We start from the raw sequence: 15572 nt of genomic DNA on the forward strand, positions 1-15572 counted from the left end.
TGAGCATGCCTTCCCTTAGCGCACACACATTGCCTGGCAGTCTTCACTCACTGGAAATATACCGTCCAGGCAACAGGGCAGGGAGCGGCTCCCTGAAGCAGGTACTAACCTGGTGGCTCCTCCTGGAGCCACTGCCCGGGCGTGAGAGGTCACCAGCAGCCTCCGCAGGATTTCCACACGCATGGCTCTCCACCTCTCGGGGGGCAGGATGTGGAGGGCCAGGACTGTGAAATAGTGGGGCCCGTCCACTTCAAAGGCACTCTCCACCCACTTCTCCTTGGGCTGCTCCAGAAAGCCCTGGAGGTTCTTCTCCTCTCGGGAAGTTGCTCGGGTTCTAGAACAAAAGAGCACGATGAAACCAAGGCGGGTGCCAGGGACCAGCAGCAACAGGGGAGGAGGGTGTGTTCAATTTCTCCTCTTCTCTTGGGTGTCCTGAACGCTTGGATCACAGGCCACACACACCCCTGTCCCCTCTCCCCTCTCCAAGTGCTGCTGCTTCCCTTCCAAGCCCCTCTTGGTAGCATCTTCCTTGGCCCCTCCCCACCCCCAGCTCAGGTCTGACATAATTCCAAACAACTGCTGGCTTGAGCGCCCGGCGGGTCAGGTCGAGCACCTTCACAAACAGTCCACCACCAGTGACCTCAGAACCCTGGAAGGTAACAGCACCTTGTTACCATGGTGATTTGCCCAAGGTCACCAAGCAGTAGGTGATGGAGCCAATGTGAATCCTGAATCTCTGGCTCTGAGCTCGCCTTTTGCACTCCCTGACGCAGTGTGGTCTTATTACAGCCACGTTGTTCACACTCCATCTGCACCACTGCTTTCCACGGCTCGCTGTGTTGTTTGTTTCCCTATGTGTCTGTGCCCTCTCCCCTTCAATAGAACAGCTTCTTCCAGGCAAGCGCCACTTCTTGTTCCAAATCTTGCCTAAGCTGCAGGGACTATGATGATCATGAACTTTAACGCCAGGAACCATTCTAAGAGCTTCATGTGGACACCCTCACAATAACCCTGAAACAGGCACCAGCACTATCCCTGTCTCACAGAACTACCGCAGAGAAAGTATTTTGCCCAAAGTCACACACTGGGGCGTGAAAGAATTGGCTTTGAACCCAGGCCGCCTGGCCCAGAGCCTGCCCAGCATTAGTTAATAACTCTCTCTGCCCTCCAGGACGAAGCCTTGGCAGTGGTCACTGACGAGGCAATGAGAGCACCGGAGCCCCCCTGATCAGGTGTTTCTGGCTACACGCTCTCCTTATAACCCAGATGGTGCTCTCAAGCCAGGAGTGCTGATGCCCTGTCCTAATGCCATGAGGTAAACCAAACACAGCACTAGGAGCCACAGAATCACAATTACCAGGTGTGCAGACAGCATGGCCAACTGGGCTGTGGGAAGCAGGGGCAGTGCGAGCACACCTGCTCTCTGAAGAGTGGCGCAGAGGGAATGGTGAGTAGACTCAACCCGATTTTCCTGAACTGGGAACCAGAGGCTTCTGCCATTGCAGACCTGCTCAACTCTGCTCTGGATCACAGTGTCACACACTTGCCTTCATACACAAATGGTCCACCAAAGGCAGTCACCCCCTCACCCGCCCTGTGGCCAAGCCCGTGGCAAGGTGGAGTGACTAGGGAAGCAGTCTGTGGATGAGAGAGTGCCTCTCGGTGAAGCTTCCAGGTCAGCCTGGAACGGACCAAGATAATGACACAGCCAACTCCCTCGCCACTGACGAAGCTTGAGAGGAGTTAAAATGTCTAGCATTCAGCGACACCTGAAATCACCAGCTCTGTTCTGCCAGGCAAATCGTGCCGGCTCCCCGCCCTGGGTCAGCTCTCTGCCCCGGGGAACAGTCCACTCTACCTCCTCGCTGCCAACAGAGACATGTCTCTGCAAAGGCCGAGGGCTCTGTCAAAGGCTACCAACACGCAATTAGCGCTCAGGCCTGCAGCAGTTTGGGGATGGGAACATTTGTGCTGTCAGCAATGCAGGTGTTTCTTCTGACAGTCTAAACAGGTTAGCGGGTGATGTAATGCACTGATGGAGACCCACCTGTGCATCTTTTTAACAATGAAACCTGTGGTCTGGAGGTCAGCCATTTAACTCACAAGGAAATAGGAGGGAAGCAGAAGATAACATTGTTGAAGAGAGAAGGCCAGCAAGAACAAGAGACAGATTGTCCTGTTGCCTAAAGGGAACTGTAGCTGCCTGTGTGACTGCACACAGCCTGTCAGTTCTCTGCCCAATAGATCTGGGGCCTCAAATATGAAACCATTAAATAAATCAAACCTAAGAGCTAACGTCTATTAAATCTGCTTTTGAAATCTGGGGTGGAATACAAGAATATTATTCTCTACCCCTGAGTGCTTCTTTAAAATTGTACTTTCACATATCAACCTAACTACCCCTAATGTACATCTGGATAAAAATACAATCTAATTTTCCCTGGCTGCCTTCCTTGTCAGTTGACTTCCCCAGATAATCTTAACACTCCCTCCATTTTCCTCACACTTGCCAGAAGCATTAGTCACTGGAGAGAAAACAGGGGAAGCAAGTCCAGTTTCCATTTATGAAACAGGTTCTTGGCTCTGCCACATCCCCTACATGTGAAACCCTCACCTACAACACCTTGAAGTAACTGTGTGCACCTCCAACCTACCACCTCCCCATCCAAGAGAAGAGAGTGTTGTAAGGAAAAATAGAGGCTACCATTTAATAAATCAAATGGAAGTAGAAGTTTTGATGGTCTGGCTTCTCCGTTTCTGTCCTCTCTGAGCTGAAGGTCGGGCCCTTGGCTGCCCACAGTGGGAGATGGCTCAGTTTTAGAAGGGAGTCACCTAAAAGCTGTGGATGAACATTCCTACTTCAGCAAAGGCTGCCTTAGGTCAGACACTGGCTCTGGAACTAACTACGGCGAATATGGACACATGGGAGGTGTTGGGTCAGCTGGATGCTGCCCAGTGGGATGCGAGATACTAACGTGTTCAGGACGTAAAGCACAGTGTGAATGATGTACGGGATCAGGTGGATGTTGCTCTCGCGGCCACCCCCGCCGGTGTCCGCGCTGAACGACTGCTCCATGGCGAAGCGCAGGAACAGCAGCTTGATGTCGTGGATGTTCAGCTGGTACGTGGGCTCCCGCTGGCCTGTGCATTCCTGGAGGTAAGTGTTGTGCCTGAGAGGGAGTAGAACAAGCGCTGAAACAGAAGCAAGTCTCTGGTGGAAATCCCTTCCCTGTTGGCTGCACAGGTTGCACAAATGGACAGCGGGATGAAGGGAGAGTCGAAGGCAAGGACTGAGCCAGCAGGAAGAGGACGTTTCACTTCTGCTGTGACTAAAAGTGATGCTCTCCAAGCTTTGATGAGAACCCACTGGTTTTGAGGGACCCACTTCTTGAGAGACCACGGTCATAGAACATATTATGGCCACTTCTAGAAGTACATTTTGGAATAAGAAAGGTAGACCTTATCCCTTCTGACTGACCAGGGAATCTATTCTAAGAATCATGTCCCCAAACTCTAAATAAAGGCTTTTTCTATGTCAATTTACATTATAATCTATTATGCCTTATTAACTATGTGACCTCAAGTAAGTTACTCAATCTCTCTATGCCACAATTTCTCATCTGTAGAGTTTGTCTAACAATAGCACATGGTAAGCATTTCAATATTGCCTGTTGTTACTTCCATCATTATTACTACCAGGAACCAGTTTTATATAAATACCTTTTCATCCCTGAGCTTTAAAACCAGGACCTGTGGGGGGCACCACTCCACAAGGCAGCAGTCAGAGGTAAGGGCTTCACAGAAGCTTCAGCTACTCTGCATTTCAGGACAAGGGAGCCCGTGCCACTGAGCTATTAATTTTTATTATTTAACCCTCAGAGGCATATACCGTAGAAGTGAACTCTGGGAAATGTTGGCCTCAGGGACCAAGTCAGGCATTCCAGGTCTGAGGTCCTTAGATCAACAAAGGTGGAGAGTAGTGAATAACTAGAAATTCTCCATGGTGCACAGACACTGAGGGTGCCAGTATCTCAGCAGAGTGCCCTCTGTTCCGAACAGCCCCTTGCCAGCAAGTAAAGAGACAGGGATTCCCAATGAAGGCAACAGGAAATGGTCTCAGCACAGGCTGGGCTGAAAGATGACTCCCCCCATTTCCTGGGAATCCCCTTTCCTACCATGAAAATGCTCAACACTCACCTTGCCAAGCAAGTGGCAAAAGCTGATTCAGGGACGTGGGGTCCCCAGACCGGAAGGAGCCCATTGCACTTCGTGTTGGCGTTCTGCAGGGCGGCACTTTCCCACTCTTCCCGGCCTCGAGCCAGCCTGGATGGGAGGAGAGCAGGGATGAGTAGCTGCTGGAATTAATTGGGCAACCAGGCACCTGGGCAAGTGGAGTGAAGAGGGTTTGCTAACACGAAGGAAGTTAGCCCATGCTCCGAACTCCACGCACAGAATTAGCCAAGTGTAACCCTGATATAGCAAATGCAGGCTTCACTGCTTCAGGTAAGTAACATTGCTTTCACCAGCCTTGGGCCAAAAGCCACGGGTATTTTCCTGGCAAGAATGGCTCTTCAGCCTGCCCTATATGGTTAAAGGTAGAACACCCTACTCCCCAGAGACTAAGGAACAGCATTAAAACTTCAGGGTTGGCAGCTGCCCACACCTGGGAAGTAACAGAGGTCTGGAGCTGAAGCCCAGATGAGGGAGGGGCCCACTGAGGGAGCCGTCCCCAGAGCCAGGGCCTACCTGACGGCTGCCAGGTGGCAATCGTAGTGCACGATGTTGAAGTGGGACACGGTGCTGTAGCCCTGCTGTTTCCGGGGCTTATTCTCCATCTCCTCCAGGGCTACCCGCTTGGTGAAGGTATAAATGCCCAGGACCTTTGTGGGCTGCAAGACAACAGAAAAAGGAGGAGAGGTGAGGAGAAACTCCACGCAGGCTTTGGAAGCAGGTGAAGCAGAGCAGAAGGGACCCGAATGCCTACCCTCCTAGGCAGGGACGGTCCAGAAGAGGGGGTGATAGCCAGCACCCAGGCTCGTGGTTAAGCACTTGACTGGGAGTGAGGGAAGCAACCAAACTAAAGCAGACGCTATGCAGGTGGAAAGACAGAAATGCATATTTAAACTGCCCTTCTTTTGTTTTTGTTTTATTTATTTTAAAATGAATAAAGTGCCTTCTTGATAAGTCGGTTGCTTTTCAAAAATTATCGGGCAGCTCCAAAGAGCCTGTGTTACAGCAGGACTTAAAGGCCTGTGGTCCAGGGTACTGCCCCTCAATAGCTTGGGTGCTAAGTAGTCAATCGAAGCTAGAGAGAAAGGGGGCCCCTTTTAGGCCTTTAGGGGAGCAAACACATCACTTGCTGCTCTGCTCCTTTCAGGTAAGAATCTAGTTTGGGGGAGCCTGATCTCCCCAGGTGTCCTGAATGGAAACAGCATGGTATGTTTTTAAAAGCCCAGAATTCTGGCTCTGTCCCATGACCTTTGCTCTCAGCCACAAACAGAACTTTTAACAAGTTTAAGGATAAAATTACATCAAGCTCTGGGCATAGGGCCTAGCAAGGCAGAATCCAGTGAGTGCTTGTTGTGTACGATCATGATGATGATGAAGGCAGTGCCTTCCTGCCTTTAAAGAGTGGCCAAGAAGCAAGCCTTGGCCAGTCTAAGAACAAAAGGCCTGCAGGCGAGGGCCGCCACCAGAGCAAGCGAGCAGGCTGGCCACCAGGCCCAGGCCCAGAGCTGTACCTGGAACTTGTACCCCTCCCTGCAGATGCAGCACGTGAGGCCCGGCTCCTCAATCAGCTCTTCCATCTGCTTCAGGAGTGTCGTCTTGGTCACGACCTGGCCCTTTTCATTTGTCTGTTGGGGGAACCCCAGGTGGTATGTCAGAAGGGGATTTACACACACACACACACACACACACACACACCCTAACTCGGGGACACTCAAGGACAGGGCTGACCCTCCACATACACTAAAAGGATGGCTGCATCAAAAGGAATCTCTTCAGTTGGCTTCTAATGAGGGTAAAGACCCAGATTCCCTGCTATTCCCTTCCTGCAGGACCACTGAAGCAGAGAAACCATCCGGCTGGAACCCTGGCAAGCCGCCACTTGCCACCAAAACAGCCCCTTCTTTGTGCCAGCAATACCAGCTCTCAGCTGGCAAGGGCTGATGCGTGATGATTCATTTACTGTTCCCATGGGAGTTTTAAAACTGCTGACACTCAGTTTGCTGGCTTGGAGGAGGCTCTCAGAGGCCTACTGCTTCCTCCAAGGCCTCAGGACAGTGAAAACAGCACAGAGCCCTTCGTGTGCACAGACCGGGGTTCAAAGTCCTGTCAACCACTTATTAGTTTTGTGCCTTGGCCTATTTACTTCATCTCTCAGCCTCAATTAGTTCATCTGGAAAATGGGTATAATACCACCTTATAGAACCACACAAAGGCTTAAATAAAATCTTACAAGTTGCATAAGCACAGTGCTTGGCAGATAGTAAATCCTTGATAACAATGGCTATCATCACCATTTTGATTGTTTTTATGAACTAAAATCCCTTAGCATCTGAGTCTCATCTGGACAGAACAGTCACAGTCACAGCTCTGAGGGTTGTTGGGAAGATTAGCAAGGTGAAGGGCCTAGCACACCCTCTTCCTCCGTCCAGCCTTCAGCTTCACCATGCCCAACCCCAGCTCTGTCCCAAATTACACATCACTGTGCCACAGCCTCCTCCTCAGCAGGGTGGCAAGAACTGGGGACGCAGGGACTGGCTTTACCGTCATGCCCAGGGTGCCCAGAGCCTTCTGCCTCATCGCCATGGCCATGCGCTTCTTCTCAGCCCGGGTCTCCCTGCGGGCGGCGTCAATCTTCTTGTTGACATCAGGATGCTCCCGCAGTGCCTCCAGCAGGTTCTCTGCCAGGGTCCCAATGCCCTCGTCGCTGGACACCTGCTCCAGCTTATGCAGGTTTGTGATGGAGTCAGTTCCAATCAGAACCTGCCAAGAAGGGGCCAGAGAGACACAGGCCTCCAGTTATGTAGACAAGTGTTCTTCCCAGGAGCTTAAAGGTTCAGAAAACCAGTGGAATGTACACAACCTCGTGTTATCTGCTCAAGTTTCAATCTGATCCTTTCGTTCTAAACTTTGAGAGATTTGGACAAATGGGGGCGGGTTCGGCTCTGCCAAGGACCTCTGCTCCATCACTATGCTCTTTAGCGTCAGCATCTCTATCTATAAAGCAGGGGGTAATGCCAGGGCTCCTGGGATGATTAAAATGAGACAACATGCAAAGCATCCAGGCACAGGGAAAGGGGTGCAGGTAAGATTCCCTGGAGAAGCAGCACCTGATGAGTCCTGAGTGGTGAACTTAGTGACTACCAAGCAGAGCAGGCCCTTGAGGTTCAGAGGGACTGTGTTAAGGTCTTCATCTGGGGCCACCAAACTCAGGAGCACAGGAGTTTTCTCAACCTCTGGATACTAGAGGTACAACTACAAGTGGGACTGGAGATAAGAAAACACTTAAAATGTATTAACAAGAAGCCCTGTGCTTGAGAAGGTCGGCAATTAATGCGCTATACCACGCTCTGAACTGGGGTCGGAGACCATCAGAACACTGAAGGCTGGTGTCGTTTGAAAAAGCTCTCCAGGTGAGCTCACTGAGAACAGCAGCATTTCATTGAACTCTGCACCACCCACATCACAAGTGAATTGATGACAATTACTACATATTTGACGGTAAGTTGAAAACAATGAAGCCAACTTGCAATGTGAAAGCTCAGCACTCAATCAGATCACTCACTAGCTCATAAATCTATTCTCATGGCTTCAAATATGCAGCTCAACAAAATTACAGGGCCTCTTGTGTCTCAAGCTCCTAAACACCAAGCCCATAGTTCAACTGCCTCTGGTGAGGTAGCCCACACTCAACACTCTGGTGTTTACTGTGTGTGAGGCAGTGTGTTAGGTGCTGGGGAAACAAAGACTGTATCCTCCTGAAGCTTACATTCTAGTTAGGAGGACAGACTGTACGTTGAGAATCAAACCTAATGAATTCTGCCCACCTCACTTCAAACCCGCAGTTTAGTAACTAAGTAATTCAGTTTAGTAACTAAGGATAAGCCTGGTTATCAGCAGACCTGTCCTAAGCTCACCTCCTTCATGGAACCACCATTCATCCTGTCGCCCAAACCAAAAACTGAGCAGAGTTCTTGATTCATCTAGCTTCTTTTCTCCCCAGGTGCAATCAGCCTGTAACTCCATTCATTCTACCTCCTACATCTCTGCTGAATCCATTCACTGTCCCAAAAAGGTTACATGCTGTGCGATTCCATTTATATGACATTCTTGAAATGACAAAACTATAGAAATGGAGAACAGATCAGTGGCTGCCGGGGGTCAGAGGAGTGGGAGTGCAGGAAAGTGGGTGGGGCTATAACAGTGCAACAGGAGGGATCCTTGTGGTGCTGAAACTGTCCTGAATCGTGCACCAAGATCAGCATCCTGGCTGTGATATTTATGGCCATTTTTCAAGATGTTACCATTGAGAGAAACTAGATAATGGGTATAGATATGATTTCTCTGTGTGCTTTCTTTTTTAAAAAATGTATTTTTTATTGATTTCAGAGAGGAAGAGAGAGAGAGAGAAACATCAATGATGAGAGAGAATCATGCATCAGCTGCCTCCTGCATGCCCCACATTGGGGATCGAGCCCACAACCCAGGCATGTGCCCTGACCAGGAATCTAACCATGACCTCCTGGTTCATAGGTTGATGCTCAAACACTGAGTCACACCAGCCAGGCATCTCTGTATTATTTTTTAACAACTTCATGTCAATTCATAATTATCTTGAAATAAAAAGTTCAATTTTTAAAAACCCCAGCCTGGCCACCCGCCCAGGCCAGTTAGGATTTGTGAGTGAGAACAGCTGCCTTGGCCCGTGGGCAGCTCTCAGGAATGAGCTAGAGGGGAACAGGTGGGCCTCTCTGAGCACAAAGTTTTCAGCTGCCTGACACAGAGCAGAAAACAGGGTGATGATATTACTAATGTCCCCGTGACTGTGGCCAGAAAACAAAACTGTTTTACACTTGGGCCAGTCACACTCACAGTCCAACTGCTGCTCAGCTGCCCTGTGAAGCCCCACATAGGAATGAGTTGAATGAGGAAATCACAAATGGAACTTAATCCTTCTCATAGAGAGCTGAGCCAGATGACCTCTGAGAGTGTCTTCCACTCTAGAAGTCTCAGGTATCAGGGCAAGTCATGTCTCAAGGCTATCAAGGCAGTTATCTTCCTCAGTCTTGGGAGATGAGAAGACAGTGTATGTTTCCCTCACTCTACCTGTCCTGTCTTCAGAATAAGGTATACATGCAGGCTGGCTACTCACCTGGGTGGCAGGGTGCTGCATGGCCAACCCCCGAAGAAGCCTCAAGATAAATGGCAGGGCTGGGCGAGACAGAAACTTCTTCCAGATGTCAGCATCCAAGCTGCAAAGCAAAGAAAGGCTTCTTAGCAGGCCAGAGAAGCAAAGGCTACCTAGAATCCAGCTGTTGATTCTGATTTGTTTAAACATGACCCTCCAAGAGTGCCACAAATTATCACAAAGGACCACCCAGTTCAGCTGAGAAGCAGAGAGAGAGATGAGTGCTCTAAACAGAAACCAAAGGGCTGTCATCCTTTCCCCAGAGCTCCATAGGACTCCGCAGTGGCTGAGAGTCACCTTGGTCACTTCCAGAAGAGAAGGGAGACCCCTAAGGAGGGCAAAGGGGAATAATTATGCCAAGATGATGGAGGAGGAAGGAACCAGGACAAGAGGAAGGAAAGCAGTCACTTTGCCAAAGCCACTTCTTACTTTTTGGCACTGGGAATGTGCTTTTTCATGTAGTCAAGTGCATTCTGGGTGATTCCCTTCTGGAGAATCAGGTCCTTTAGCTGGTGCCCATTGCTGTTGTTCTTGATGCCAGCTGCTATTTTACAGAAGCAGTCCAGGAAGACTTTATCATCGCCACTGTGATCTTCATCATACCTAGGTGGAAAGAGCCAAGAGTCTGAAGGTGTGAAAGGACTAGCATAAGCTGAACAACCTTCAACAGTCTATACGATCAAGTCTAAACTCCTTAAGCTGATCTGGTTCCTACCACTCTCCCTCTTACCTCCTCCATCCCCCAGCTTATCATACCCCCTTTCCATCTTACATCCACTTCGCCTTCTCTGCAGAGCCAATTTCACACAATATATTTTAACTATGGATTCCCCAATTAGATTATGCCCCTTAAAGGTCCGTCAGACTGGCACATAAAAATCTGATCAAAATTCAGGTGATTCTTCCTCAGACTCCCAGAACTAGTTCAAGGCTTTGGTGGGGACTCTCCCTTTGCCATATGAAGTCCAACCAACATACTTCTCAAAGCTGCAGTATGGTTTGAACCGCTCCACCAAGATCTGCATTTTCTCCACCTCTCCGAAGGAAAGGTAGGGGATGATGCGCAGCAGGCCCTGGAGCACACTTGGGTTGGAGCGAACGAAGGTGCTGTTGATCTGGTCCAAGAGCATCACCAACTGATCTTTGTCCCCGGTTAGGAGGAGGTTGCCCTGCAATCGGGAAGAGGATAGGAGGGCCCTTAATGGGGTCAGGACTTGGGCTGTACCACTTCCATCAGAAGCAGCCCTAAAAGAACTGCCTCAGCACTACCTAGGGAATAAACAGTGTGAGTTCCACTTGATAAATCAGTTTTTGAATTTCTGTGATAGCTTTGTTAATAGTCACAGGTGATCAAAGTACAATTTCCACTCCCTCAAGAGAATGTAGGTTCCCTGATACTCATTTATTCGTCGTATCTCTAGCCAAAACATTCGCATCAATAAGAATGGAGGCCAGCAATGGTGCAGTAAATGAAGAGAAAGTGAACTGGGAGTTGGAGACCCGGGTTCTAGACTGAACAGCTCACTTCATTTCTCTGGGCTGTTTCCTCCACTGTGGGGTGAAGGCTTGGACTAAGGCCCCTGTCTATCAGCTAGAACATGTAGAATTCCATTAATGAGCATCTTCTGAGTGCAAGAATATCCCTAGCAACTTTGTTTCCTCTGAATCCACAGCTTTTAGGCTTTAATGCAATGATGTCACCATTAATTAGTTGAGCCTTGCCATTCCCATAGGTGAGCGGGTTCAGTCACTCTTGGGTGACACAGTGAGACACACACAGTGAGCCTGTTGCTGGCAATGAGACAGTGCAGGTTCTCAGTGTCTGCAGAGCACAGGCTGAGCTCACTCACCTTGTCCTCACTCAGGGGCTCAGCATTGGACTCATCCAGAATGATCTCCATGATGCTAAGCACCTGCTCGGCCACAGCTGCACCGCCACTGTCCTTGCTTTCCTGCTCAGCTACCAGGGCCTGCAGGGGAAGACACAGTCACTCTGGGGACAGCAACACAACCACTCATTGATGGGATCTGCTCCTCAAGGATGTCCTTCAAGACCTGACTTCCCAGAGATTGTGTGTGTTCATGTTCTCAGAGAGGACAGCATGTGGGTAGTGAAAATGTGATGCTCCACATATCTTTCTGCTTGCCCTGAGGTGCGTGGCACTACTTCTCCACTGGTGTGTGGTCTGGACTGTTTTAACGACTAACTTCCTCTTGTCTCTGATCTGAATTCTGGAAAGGGACAAAAAAGCTCTTGGGTGTCATGGTGACACATGGGGTGAGCAAGTAGGACAAGGGACACCTGAATGATCCAGACAGACAGATGAAGCGCTTGAAAAGGCCACAGTCCATTTCATCTGAGTCCAGAACTGAGCTGTCTTTCCCCCACCCAGGACTTTAGGACTATCTTTTGCAGCCCACACTCTTTATTTACCAAGTTTAGAGTTCCCAGCATGACATTCAGAGTGTTCATTTCCAGCTTGACCAGCTGCTGCCGGTTGACTTTCACCTTCACACAGTAACTGAACAATTTCAGCAGCACCTGACAAGAAAAGCCAGTCAATACCCAAGAAACCACCTGAGAGTGAAGATGTGTGGACAAGCAGGAGCAGAATGCTTAAGAGAGGTCATGTACAATCAGCAGGTACTCCTCCTGAAACCCAGAGGGCAGCAGAGAAGTGATCCTTAAGGGGGCATAGTAAGGGGGCTGAGTTCCCATACCAGGTAGGCAATTTAAACAGCAATGTTCTCCAACAGTAGCTCTTGTGGGCTGGGTAGATCCCCACCATCTCTAAAACCCTGGCAGAGACACCAATCCCCAGTGGAACAGATGATGCTCTGTTGCCTTGGGGAAAATTCTAGTACTAACTCAAGACTCTTAATAGTCAACAGGAAGATTCCAAAGCTCATGGCCTGTGGCAGCTCAGAACCATGTAGGTCATTTAAGACACGGGCACAGTAATATATGTTCTCACGGCCACTGGAGGTAAAAATCATAGTGTAATATCTGTGCTGCCTTTGAAATCCTCTTTCCTTACTAATGAGACCAATGAGTAATCAAACAAAAATCCTACAAGAAATGAAAGGATTACTTACAAAATTTATTTAAAAAGCAATAATAAGTAATAACAGACACAAGTACTGTTTTTAGAAAAAGACAATCAGACACTGGTTCCCTAAGGGACTAAAGGGACTTAGCAAAGGCTGCCATCACACTGGTGTTTTGGGGGAGTGGGCCAGGAAGAGGGCAGTGAGGAAAAGGAGCCTAGATGTAGAGCTCAGGAAAGTTGCCTTCACTGGCTTGCACTGGTTCATGGCACCATGCTGCCCTCTAGAGTTAAATGGCACAATGACCACAAGCTACTTTCCATAGGAGTCTGTCTCTCCCAAAGCAGAAGGCTGGTCCCACCTCACTGTCTCCAACTCACTGTTAGAAGGTGTCGTCCCTGCTTGAAATCTTTGATCCCTGCCAATCTGTTAAGCATGCATTCCAGACCCCCACACTGGGCCATCACGCCAGCCATCTTATACACTTCTTCTTCATCTTCTTCTTCATCTGGAGGAGAAGGGAAGTCGAGCAGACACAGAGGAAAAGGTGAAGATGGGCATAAAACTGACAGCCCTCTTCCGGGCTGGTAGCTATTTCCCTTTTTTCGTATCTCCAATAAAGACAGCCAATAAAAGGGGTCAATACTGTATATTAAACTACACCACCTCACTCTCAATAGCTTTTTAAAGATTCAAGTCATTAAAATTATTTACTCGAATATGTGAAAATATAAGTACCACAACCATCAATGAAAAAAAAAAAACTAAGCTAAAAATAAATCTACACTCAAATTTGTTGCTAATTGCATTATTTTCCCCAAGGCCGGTTGTGTGTTTTTCTCCCCAACCCCAGAGATATCTGAATCAGGCCACAGATACCTGTATTCTTCCTCAGAGAAGTAATCTCCCCTCAATTCTAATCAGAGTATTTGCCCAGAATACCTCTAAGTCCCAGGACGTGAACCTCTGACTGGTCCCAAACCTCAACCCAACATGCAGCAGTATCTGTGAAAAGGGCCACACCTGTGGTGGAATCCAGGGACTCGATGAACTCCTCTGTGGCATCACCCAGCAGCCCCCGCATTCGATAAACAATCCTCATGGGCTCTCCCTGAGCAGAGATAGTTGAAGAAAGGTACTTGTAAATAGGCCCAGAAAATACAAAGATCTGAATACCTGGTCTCAAGTAATGCTTCAGCAGTGTGGACAAATTCTATTTCTCTACGTGATGTGAACCACAGCATCTAGAATCCAAATGCACTGCACTCCCTTAAGGGGAAGGAAGCTAACTCATTTAGTGTCTATTTAGACCAGGAATTATATGAAGCATTTTACAGACACTATCCCATTTAGTTTCATTAAACTCTATGTAATAACTCTAACTATTATTGTTTTATTCTGTGCTAAGTCCTATGCTAGTTAAGCACTTTATATTACCCTTCTGTACACAGTTAAACAGCTTGTTCTAAGTTACCACGCTGTAAGCCCAGGTCTACGGCCAAGCCTGTGCCTGCTTCAGGAGCAGAAACTCTAATAAGGACCACCACTCAGAGAGTCAGGACAAGAGAGGATCAAAGGGCTTTAGTTCAAGACTCAGGCACCAAAAGCAAGAAAAGACAATGCATCAATCTTTGCCTTTGGAGAGCCTACGGGCTTCATTTAACCAGACAGCAAGGACATCCTCATGTCCTCAAACTAAAACCCCTAACCTGATGGAATAATGAGGCGTAAGTCTCTGGCAGATCTGTAGCATCCTGTAAATTGGAGGGTCATGAACATTTGCTACACCCCAGGTAAAAGAGTTAAGCACTCTAGCATTTACATTATCCTCGTTTTGGAGGTGAGAAATGGGGCTTGAGGTCACACTATATGAAATGATGGCTGCCTCTAAGCCATGCTCAGCATCAGGAGAGAAAACCTGGAGGAGAAAAGCTGTCAAAGGCCACTTCTCAGCTACGGAGGCTGAGAGAGAGAACAGCCATAGATCATGGACAGAAAGAGGCTTAGAAAACAGGACAGGCTCCAGTCAGTAGCTAAGAGATGGGCCGTTGCGGGGAAGGTCTGGGGAGGGTATAGGAGGGGATGAGAGGTATTTCAGCGGGAAGGAAGAAGTGGGAGGGAAGATATTAGCCTAAAGAATTATATTCATAACCTATGGACACAGGCAATAGTGTGGTGGGGGCTGGGGAAGGGAGTGGGAACAGGGGGAAGAGGTCAATGGGGGGAAATAGGGAACATCTGAAATACTTTCAACAATAAAGATAAATTTCAAAAAATAAAAATAAAGAGATGGGCTGTTTATGAGGGAAGTAAAAAAGGGAAGTCGATGAAGCCCCAGATAAAAAACTGCCACAAACTCTGGACTTTGTCAGAACAACCCCTCAGTGGATTAAGCACACTAATGTGAAGGTTAAATGATCCTCAACTTCTGTCTTGCTTCATGGTTCAAAGGGGGAGATGCCTGTGTGTATTCTTTGGGTTCCATACCACCATTTACAAAGGCACCCACAGAAGCTTGACTGTAACTTTTTATGTGCATCAGGGATTACATCTGCATCATTCTGTTTTGATGCTAAACTGTCAGTGAAAAGATGCACTGGGTGGGGCAGTCCACAGCACTAGATCTACGCAGCTGGCAGCTGACCAACAGTAAACAGTGTCCAGGACTCCCAGCACAGTGGGAGAGAGAGAAGCAAAAATATGCAACAAGTTAAAGGCCAACATGTCCAATGGCACACCATCAACCTGGTTTCTTAAATTCTACAAAAGTATGTGGGAATAAGTCTAGAAAAGTCTTAGTGAAGCGGTGCTTCACTGGGATACTAGTTGCTGGGGTTAACTGTTTATTTGATTCCTATACTAAAAATCCCTTAAGAGAGACAAGAGATGCCAAAACCGGTTTGGCTCAGTGGATAGAGCGTTGGCCTGCGGACTGAAAGGTCCCGGGTTCGATTCCGGTCAAGGGCATGTACCTGGGTTGCGGGCACATCCCCAGTGGGAGATGTGCAGGAGGCAGCTGATCGATGTTTCTCTCTCATCGATGTTTCTAACTCTCTATCTCTCTCCCTTCCGCTCTGTAAAAAATCAATAAAATATTTTTTTAAAAAAA

General features: G+C 48.3%; 1 protein-coding gene across 9 annotated transcripts in view; it reads right to left on the reverse strand.

Moving 5' to 3' along the window:
- UBR4 (ubiquitin protein ligase E3 component n-recognin 4) overlaps positions 1–15572 on the reverse strand; it is a 77877-nt gene that overhangs the window by 6751 nt on the left and 55554 nt on the right. For all 9 annotated transcript variants that reach the window (XM_014530647.1, XM_014530653.1, XM_014530654.1 and 6 more), the window contains 13 exons: positions 13487–13574; positions 12844–12971; positions 11850–11957; positions 11266–11385; positions 10394–10584; positions 9845–10018; positions 9380–9479; positions 6772–6990; positions 5742–5855; positions 4747–4889; positions 4198–4323; positions 2976–3170; positions 110–334 (listed from right to left, as the gene is read on the reverse strand). In XM_014530647.1, the coding sequence (XP_014386133.1) occupies positions 110–334; positions 2976–3170; positions 4198–4323; positions 4747–4889; positions 5742–5855; positions 6772–6990; positions 9380–9479; positions 9845–10018; positions 10394–10584; positions 11266–11385; positions 11850–11957; positions 12844–12971; positions 13487–13574 (1931 nt within the window). The remainder of the gene's footprint in view (positions 1–109; positions 335–2975; positions 3171–4197; positions 4324–4746; positions 4890–5741; positions 5856–6771; positions 6991–9379; positions 9480–9844; positions 10019–10393; positions 10585–11265; positions 11386–11849; positions 11958–12843; positions 12972–13486; positions 13575–15572) is intronic.

The sequence above is a fragment of the Myotis brandtii genome, unplaced genomic scaffold (assembly GCF_000412655.1).
Source record: "Myotis brandtii unplaced genomic scaffold, ASM41265v1 scaffold754, whole genome shotgun sequence".
NCBI classification, from domain to species: domain Eukaryota; kingdom Metazoa; phylum Chordata; class Mammalia; order Chiroptera; family Vespertilionidae; genus Myotis; species Myotis brandtii.